At 36.3% G+C, this 10,353-nt stretch overlaps 1 protein-coding gene across 1 annotated transcript; it reads left to right on the plus strand.

Annotated features, from left to right (window-relative positions):
* The first annotated feature begins 432 nt into the window (after positions 1-432).
* On the plus strand, positions 433-819 carry LOC145793475 (uncharacterized). The gene has a single exon (XM_082876307.1). The coding sequence runs from the start codon at positions 433-435 to the stop codon at positions 817-819; it is 387 nt and encodes a 128-aa protein (XP_082732433.1).
* The last annotated feature ends 9,534 nt before the right edge of the window (positions 820-10,353 follow it).

Consider the following 10,353-nt stretch of genomic DNA (forward strand, 5'->3'; position numbering starts at 1 on the left):
GTTGAGGTAGTGGCCACCAGAATGAATGACCACAAAGTTGTGGTTAAATTCCTGCATGAAACCATTTTTTGTCGTTTTGGGTTCCCACGTGCCATAATTAGTGAAGGTGGCAAACATTTTTGTAACCGATTCTTTGAGGCATTAGTGCGCAAGTGCATGATCACTCACAAAGTTGGCACTCCCTATCATCCCTAGACTAGTGGTCAAGTAGAGGTTTCTAATAAGGAGGTTAAACATGTCCTCGAGAAAACTGTGAGGCCCAATAGGAAAGATTGGTCCACTAGGTTGATTGATGCACTTTGGGCCTATCGCACTGCATATAAGACACCCATCAGGATGTCTCCATATAGGATTGTGTCCGGGAAACCATGCCATCTCCTTGTTGAGTTAGAACAGCGGGTTTTGTAGGCCATTAAGAAGTTCAATTTTGATATGGCTAAAGCCGGTGACCATCAAAAACTCCAACTTAATGAGTTAGAGGAGCTCCGCAATGATGCATATGAGAGCTCCAAAATTTACATGGCTAGGACTAAGGCATTTCATGATAAACACATTTTTCGTAAGTCCTTCGAGCCTCACCAAAAAGTGTGGCTGTTCAATGCTAAATGGCGGTTATTCCCGGGTAAACTCCGGTCTCTGTGGGATGGCCTATATGAGATTATTGAAGTCTTTCCACATGGGGAAGTTGAGATTAAAAATCCACAAGATGGTACAACCTTTAAGGTCAATGGTAAAAAATTGAAACATTTTGTGGCTAGTATTGAGAAAGGGGAGATGATTGAGGTTGTTCACTTGACGGACCCAATATATCCTTCATAGTAATTGCTTTGAGTCTAGGAAACTTTAAATCCTCTAAAGGTATAATTCCTTTAGTGTTTGCCGTACCCGAACGCCATCTGACGGTTTGGTATAGCCACCTAACTGTGTTTGTAGTGAATTCTTAGGAGACCAACTTTGTCACACCCCAAAATTTGGACAATTAAATATTAAATTAGGGCTAAACCCCAATCAATATTCCATCATCCAAATCCTAGGGGTGAAACAAAATCTAAACGTTACCGTCATCACAAGGTTTAAATAAATTTCCATTCTCAAAAGATCACAAGAGATTAAAAAAAAAAAAAAAAAGAACAAAACGGCAACCAGACTATCTATCATAAATTCATAGCTATCCAATACCTCAACATTAAGATAGCAACAACTTGTCAAAACAATTTAAATAATGTAAAGTTACAAACCATGCCAAATTATCAAAATACCAAGGTCATAAAAAAATAATAATAATAAATACATAAACTCATATCAACCCTAAGCTCCAGAAAACAAAAGAAGTCCAAACGACATGTCCTACGATCATTGTTATTTCTTGTCACCACCATAGCCTCTACTAATCCTGCAAAAGAAGCTCGGTTGCGCTCAAACAGAACGCAACTGAGTTGCCAAGAGACAAAACGGGTCAATATACAGGTATACTGGTATGAGTACAAGATTTAACACCCACGTGTCCGCCAGACACAAACAAAAATACATTTAATTCTTGTTACGGAACAAGACAAGTAGTTCCAACTGCACCGAGGTGAATGGGTAGTTTCCCGAGATACGGTGGTATTTAATTTCTTGCCCATACACAATGAAATATAGATTGATTATAAAATAAACAAAATAGAAATAAAAATATGGTAGGTCAGCCCTGCATAAAAAAGTTAGTAAGATCCATCATCCTGAAAAAAAAAAATAAAGTTAGTATAATTTAATCATAAGTAACTTGTTGAAGAATTACAAAAATGCACCGTTTCATGCTTAAATAATTCGAATTGACCAAAACTCAAAGAACAAAAGTTGTACAGAATCAAATTTTCTAAAAGATAGCACAAACGAATTTAGTAGAAACTGAACAGGTTGAGAGAAAAACTTAATAAAAAATCCTAACCGAAATTCGATCGAAAAATCTAGAACTGAAAACAAAAAGAAACTGCTATAAGATGAATTTTTTCAAAAAAGTTCAAAACACAAAAAGTGTTCAGAAGAATGTTTTACTTTGGTTTATGTGAAACAGGCTCTAAAATTTACATTACTAAAATGAATCAAAACTATAATAACCAAAATCATCCGATTATAAGCTATAATCGATCTTTTTAATAAAAAGTTAAAACACAAAAGTTGTTTAGAATCATGTATACATGCATCTGCTCAAATTTCATAATTTATCGAGGTCGTTTACTATTTTTCAGGACATACAAATCAACACAATTCACACCATACCAATAAACTCGTAATTAAATTCTTTGTACCTTAACTCCACCACTTCGGCCTCCACTTCCAGCCTACACATATATCCCATGTGCCTCCCATATACCTAACACCACTCTGAAGCCAAACTTGCACAGAGATATCATCCCGAGTTTGACCCACACTCCCCGGATGGTTAACATAAATGTACGCGCGTAAATCAAAGCACTCGTCTACTCTTGAGAACGAGGCAACAATATATATATACAAAACATCTCACTCATGAGAACAAACATAACAATTCCAAGCCTAAGGCATTCAAATAAATCTCATAATCTTCACTTTTTTTTTATACACTCTTTCTCACCAACACTCAAATAAAACAACAATCCATGGAGTTATGGTGAAGTATAAGGAATTTATCTCTGGGTTCTAAGTTTATTTTAGTTTCATATATCCATGAGTGTGATTACAACCGTAAAATAAATCCATATAAAACCCTTCACCTTGCATACATAACTAATCAAAATAATTAAAATCAATCAATCATTTAAAAACCCTAAACCTTACATACACAACTAATCAAAATAATTAAACTCGATTAATCATCTACATGCAAATTCGAAATCAATTCACCATCAAATTAATAAGAATAAATAAATAAAAACAACGAATTAAATATAAATCAAGGGAAGTGGATTTTGTACTCACAATATTTTTTTGAAGATCAAAGAAATATTTAGAGAATTAATGGAGCTACCAAAACAAAACCCTAACCCTTTCTTTATTTTTCTTTTTTTTTTCCTCCTGTCTTTTCACGCCACACACAACACTCTTTTTTTTTCTTTGATGATCACACAGTCCCTCTCTCCCTCGATTTTTGTTCTTTTTTTTTTCTTCTTTTCTCTACTCCTTTCCCGTGCTGCTTCTCTCCCTTTTCTTTTCTTTTGATTGATTACCTAATCCTATTCTAACCTAATTGATATATTATATAATATTATATTATATATAATCAACACATATATATATAAAACACCTTTTATAAACATATACAAAATATATATATTAATATTCAGATTAATTATATATAATTAAATATCACATTAAATTAATTAATTACCACATTAAATTCTCATGTAACCACACAATTAATGAAGTCCCAAACTAAAATAAGGTAATAATAAATAATAATAAATAAATGATGGCTTACGAAAAAATCCAGGTCGCTACAAACTTAGACGGTGGAAACTAGAGTTCACATGACAAAACCTAGAACCCAAAGGTTAGGGATTTCCGAGACTAAAATCTGGTTTAAATACCCAAGGGTGTGGGGGTTGCTTCAAAACCACCCCGACTTGAACTCTATATGGCAGCCCCATAGGTCAAGTTAGCTTTATGCGCTTGAATTCTGGATACCGAATCAACCTAGTCTATCACCCTGTTAGAGAATAGGGAAAGTTACAAACATTGTTGGGAGAAAAGTAGTACCCGTAGTTTTCACATGAAAATTATACCTTTATTAAGCACTCCGTTATTTTCAAAGTGCCATATTTATTTCGGATGTGAAATGAAAGTAGAAATGGTTGTACTTGTTTTGGGTTGTATTTGAAAAAAAAAAAAAAAAAAAAAAGCAAAGAGCAACAAACCGCACGTACAGCCACACGAGCGCTCGAACGGAAGTCCCACTCGGGGCGCACAAGCGGAAGGGCAAGGTCGCTCGAGCGGCCCAAGCCATAGAGCACAAATAAAAAAATAAAAAAAAAAGTGAGCTCATGAGGGGAAGCCCATACTACACGAGTGGCCCAAGCCCAAATGGCTACTGCTCCAATGCTACTGGAGTGGCCCAATTCCGCCGCACAAGCGACTCATATTTCAATGCTCGTGCAGCCCAAACTAGCACACGAGCGGTCCATTAAAAAAAAAAAATAGCAGCTTTTATTCGTTATTTATTTATTTCTATTTACTTTTTTTTATTATTTTATTTATTTCTTCAAAAAAAAAATATTCGTGTAGTTTCTTTATTTACTTTTTATTTGTTTATTTATTTTTACTTATTTTATTTCTCTTTTTTTTTAAAAAAAAAAAGAAGAAAAAGAAAAACCTGCAGATTTTATTTTTTCATCTATTTACTTATTCTTTTTTTCCTTCAAAAAAAAATTAAGAAAACCCTAGACCCACTTGTTGACCATTACTTTCCCAACTACACTCTTTCTCTCTACCTCTTATCTTCTCTCTCTCTCTCTCTCTCTCTCTCTCTCTCTCTCTCTCTCTCTCAACCCCACAAACTCACAAACTCATCAAACCCCACCATCAGCAACTTCTTCTTCCATATTCCTTCAATTTTTTCTCACCCTTTTCATCACCGCCACCTTCCCATCGGAGCATCACCATCTTCTTTGACCGACGACTTTCCAGCAGCCATTTTTTCTGACGGATCTCCCTTCTTTCTCTCTTTCTTCACTCTTTCAAGGTAAATCCTTCTTTTTGTTCAAGATTTGTGTTGTTGTTCTTCCAATCTTAAATTTTAGTTTAATTGATTTTAGTTTTTCTTTTTGTTGTCCCTATTTTGTTCATTGTTCACCCTAATAAATAAATAAATAAATAATGAAGAATAGTGAATCTGGGGAGCACCAGCTGCACGTGCAGCCCCCGTTGGTGCACGTGCTGCGCGTCGGAGTTTTTGTTTTCAAATTTAAAAAAAAAAAAAAAAAAAAAAAAAAAAAAAAACAACAACAACAACAACAACAACAACAACAACAACAACAACAATTCTAGGCAAACCACCATCCGCACGTACAACCCCCATTGGCGCACATGCAGCAATTGAAAAAAAAAATTGTAATAATAATAGGAATAATACTAATAATAATCATATAGCTTGCGGTTGCCTATTTTGCTAATGTAGTTGTTTAGTTTAGTGGTTTCTTTTTCTTTAACTTTAATTTAATTGTTTAGTTTAGTTGGTTAGTAGTTCAGTTACTATTTTTGTTTTTATATTTTGTTTTTATTTTATTTTATTTTCCTCTACTAACTCATTCATTTATTTCTTTTTATTTATTTATTTATTTATTTATTTATTTATTTATTTATTTATTTATTTTTCTTTCTTATTTCCTTTAATGCATTACTTTACTTCATTTGATGTAACTCACTTGTCTTATGCTAACTTAGTCTAAGCTAATTTAGGGGAGGATAATAATATAATAATAATAATAATAAAATAAATAAATAATAACAAAATAAAAAAAATGAAATAAAAGAAATATGGTGGTGTGATGGCAATGAGGAATTGAATGATTCGTGCATACATGCGATGTTTATTAGTTCTAATATAATGGTTCCTCGTTTTTAGTTGTGTTGGTTGTATTATTTTGTGCAAATATGTCTACATCATCCCGCCGAGCACCAAATCGGGCTCGCAATGCTAGCATCACCGCTAGGGATGTACCAACTGACATCTGGGCCACCAAACAAATTGTCTCCGACACACCATTTTATGTGGACTTCTTCTGACGCCGTCAACCCACTGCTTAGAGTGTCCGACAACTTGAAGACCGGAGCCTCCTAGGTATCTGCACCGTCACTGAATCGGCGTATCCTTGCATTGTGCGAGTCTTTTATCAGAGCATGTACACCAGTGACAAGGCCCCACGAGCTCTTTTGTCCATTGTTGATAGGGTGGAGTTAGTGGTCACACCAAATTCCATTGGCGAAGTTCTCCACTATTCCATGGACACTATCAATGAAGGGCAGTTCTCGGTGTTCACTCAGGAACTCACAATCCTGGCACTAGTGACTGAATTTTATAAGGAGCAACAGGATGATGACAATTGAACTAGCATCCAGCGGGCTAACTTACCGTGCTGCCTCCTCTTCCTTGATGTGGTTCGAAAAAAGAATGTCATCTCTCTAGGCCACAAGAAAGAGCGACGAGGGGACTTCCTCTGTGCCTTGCACTAATTTGACTTCGGGTTTTGGATCGACTTCCTATTTTGATCTTCAACCAGATGTTTCGTATCCTTAATGAAGTCAAGTTGCGCAACACCTGAGGCGGTTCTACATGGGCCCTCCCTTTCGCCAACCTCATCATTACACTTATAAAAGGCCAAGGGACATACCCACTCGAACCCAATGAGATTCAGCTTCCACCGCTAACGCTTTATGGTAAAACCCAATGGCACCAAACCACTACTCGCCTACCGGTTCCATTACTCCTCCCCGATGCCGTGGCCAATCCTAATGATATTCTTGTAAAGCCCATTGCCGCGCCAGTGCCACTGCCGCGCCAGTGCCACTGCCATTCCGTATGACAAGGGCATAATATCAAGCTCTTTTGGATAAGCAAGTTGCTATTCAGCAATTTGTGGTTGATCTTTGGGCCAACTATCAGGCATATCAGGATTACTCACAAATGGCATTTGATGGGTATCAGCAGCCAGTTGCATCTTTGTAAACTGACTTCTATGCATACTGGGAGTTGAGCCAGCAACAGTTTGATCAGCTTGGCACTAGGGTTCATGACAAGGCATTCGAGACTCAAACGCTGATGCATGCCCTATTTGAGTAGCATTTTCTCCCACCGTCGGATCCAAATCAGTGATATCCATTCTATTTTCTTTTTTTTATTTCTTTATTTTTTATGTTTTGTTTTGTTTTATTTTATTTTTCTTTTCCTTTTATATTGCACAGTAAAAAAAAATGTGTGTGTGTGTATGTGTTTGGTTCGTCTTGCCTCGCTAGATGTGCACTATGCTGTCTAGTAAGATCCTCTCTTCCTCATTTTACTATCTACTTCCCCATTGCTTGCATTGGGGACAATTTTGTCTTTCAATTAAAGGGTGAGGGTATTTATAAAAACAATTCATGTTTGTACTTGCTGCACTTGATTGCACCACTTCACTTGATGTTCACTTTGTGCCAGTATGGTAGTGATATAAGCATATGTTAATTGGGGAGCATAGTGGACTTGTATGAAAAGGGTTTATTGGGTAAATACTTGTATGTGATGTTTGCACTAGGAGAGTTGTTTGTGTTTGTGGTATTAGTACACTTGTCATGAATATGCCTTGATTCACATGAACACACTTTCATAGCAGTGACCTCTCTATTCTAATCCCTGGTGTACATCATTGATAATTGCTTGTGTTGCAAAAAAATAAATGAGTAGCCTTAATTCTTATAAAAAAAAAAAACTTGACTTATTTGGGTTTGTAGCCTCTTTAACTCGAGTTATTAAGCCTGTAGGGGTGTCTCTACACCTAGTGCCCTAAAACCGTCTAGTTTGGGAGTCATTGGCCCAATACTTATTACATAGGTTAATTAGAAAGCTTAAGGGACCTAGACATTACATAGTTAAGAAAACAAATAAAAAAATAAAAATAAAATAAGGACTTGTTCGGGTTCGTAGCCTTTTTAGCTTGAGTTATTAAGCCCGTAGGGGTGTCTTCACACCTAGTGCCTTAAGACCTTCTGGTTTGGGAGTCATTGGCCCAATGCTTGTTACATGGTTTGATTAGAAAGCTTAATGGATTAGGACATTGCATAGTCTTTCAAAAAAAAAGATAAGAATCTTTGTTGCAAAAGTTTAGTTTTTCTATATATGTTGGGTGTTATTGTGAGTTACACTGACTATTATAGTGGACAGTTAACTAGTTATGGGGAATGCACTTTACACCAAGGGCACTGATGATGTGTTTACTAGCATTCACAAGTACAAGTGACTTAACTTTTGTATTAACTGAATTGTGATTTTTGCTCAATAGATTCATTCATGCTTGTCCACTATGCCTTCAATGACTCATCATGTCTTAATATCACACTGTAGTGGCACATAAGTTGATTGTTAGGTGGAGTAGTGTGGTTAATTGTTGTTCAGTAGATATGAATATGTTGATGTTTATGGGTATCATTTCTGAAAGCCCTCACGAGACTATACCCATCCACTTGAGGTAACCTTGTGGTTGAAAGGCTTGTGGCATATGCTAAATACAATCGTAATCTCTACAAAACTGGCTTAGAGTATTTTCTTTTTCTAATTTCTATTGTTTTGCTCGAGGACTAGCAAAATGTAAGTTGGGAGATGTGATGTAGGCCGAAAGGTACCACATTGAGGTCACTTAAGTTACATTTATAGTCTTTCAATTTTATTTATTTGGTGAAGATGATATGTTTTGTGCACTTGTATAGATTTGATAGGAAATATACAAATTCAATCAAAATGGGCGCGAAATTAGATTCTCCGTGCAAGAAGCGCAAAATCTGAGCCAACCATCTCACTACACGTGTGGCCAAGCTCCACTGCACGTGCAGCCCACATGGGTGCTCGAGCAGCCTACCTAGGGATGCGTGCATAAAATTTTGGGTTTGTTTTGCTGAGAATAAAAGGAAGAAAAATAGGCTAACCTAGGGTTCAAAAATATTCTAAGGAAAATAAGAGGGAGGCTAGGGTTTGGAAAGAAATAACTTAAAGCTTGAAGAAGGTCTCCCATGGTGGCTTCTTCTCCCTCTACCTCTTCCGACTCCTCCATGAGTGGCTAGGCTCCTCTTTCTAGGGTTTTGATGAAACCCTAGCTATGTAATTAGGTTTTCTTTTTGTTTGTTTGTTTTTTTTTTTTTTTTTTGATTATGTAAAGGTTTGAACAAATTGTATGGTGTTTAAGAAGTTTCATATATACATTTTTCATTATCTCTTTAAGTATTCTGCTTTCTATGATTGTTGAATGCTTTCTATTCGATAGTTTTCTCTGTTTTCATATTCAAGGTACGAGACGAGCCATACTACGAGGGACGAACTATTTTGCTACCGTAGTTTAGAGCGAATGATTCGTACCACTTGAGATGGTTCGTGCCTATACATTGAACATGATAATTTCCTTGATCAATTGACTTTCAATTATTATTTCATTCAAACTTGAGAATTTAATATGTTTTCCATCAATTTGCCTACTTTGATCATGATTTAGGAGTTCTGAACTCACTCCATTGCATATATGACATGTTTTCAAAGTTTTGAGTTGACTTTTGAGCAACGGGCAAGCTTTTGGGCCTTGATGTCATGAAATGATCTTTAGTTCTCCATGTTTTCCAAGTTTAGACATGTTTTCTCAAGTTTTGGAGCCCAAGGGTTGAGTTTGAAGGCATTGAATTCAAGTTTTGTAGCTTGGAGATAAATCTAGAAATTCCAGAATTCGACCACTCCGCTCGAGCAACAGAACCTGAGCTCGAGCGACCACTCTGTGATCTTGCACTTCCACTCGAGCAACCAGAAGTCCACTCGAGTGTGAAATGCAAGCTCCCAGAAGTTTCATGTTTTTGCAGATTGCTCGAGCGACAAGAGTTGCGCTCAAGTGAAGACCTCAGTCTCACGTTCGAACGGCCGTCGAGTGGCCGTCGAGCGGAGAATTCACACAACCAGTACTTTTGTAGACCACTTGAGCGACAGAAGTTGAGCTCGAGCAACTACTCATATTTTGCATGTCTGCTCAAGCAAAAGAAGTTACACTCGAGCAAAACCTCTGTTTTCAGCAATTTTTGTTAAGTGTTTCCAAGTGCATTTTAGCATCCTCATTACATCCTAGGCATTCTTAGGCTGAGACTAAGACATAATAATGAGGATAAGACTTAGAAACACATTAAGAACGAAACACAATGACTGTAATGAATTCCGAGCGTGTGTTTCAATGTATACATGTTATGTGTTGTTTGTAGGTCACGCGCTATAAGCTATTTGATAGCTTCATCTGTTCTGCGATTGGAATCAATAGTGAGTAATAACTTTGTAAAGCTACGTTCAATTTATAAGTATTTTCTGAATGATATAAGATGGTCTATTTTCTAAAATATTATTTTTTATAAATGAATGGTTGTCCAATGTTTCTTAAATGTACTCGTGGCATCATTAGTTTTAGATGACATCTGTTATCTGTTCTGTTATGTCCCAATTACGGGCCAACGGTACGTCTCATGAGCCGACTGTACCATCTTCGTGCAGTTGAGTCAACTATATGCCTTTATGACCATTCCTTTATTGGTCAACTGTTTCTGTTAGTGCTAATAGATGTACCACGTATAATTAACTAAAAATTTTGATTATGAATATGATTCTGATTCCATTTCTATTGTAAA

The sequence above is a fragment of the Camellia sinensis genome, chromosome 6 (assembly GCF_055761805.1).
Source record: "Camellia sinensis isolate YWXY chromosome 6, ASM5576180v1, whole genome shotgun sequence".
NCBI classification, from domain to species: Eukaryota; Viridiplantae; Streptophyta; class Magnoliopsida; order Ericales; family Theaceae; genus Camellia; species Camellia sinensis.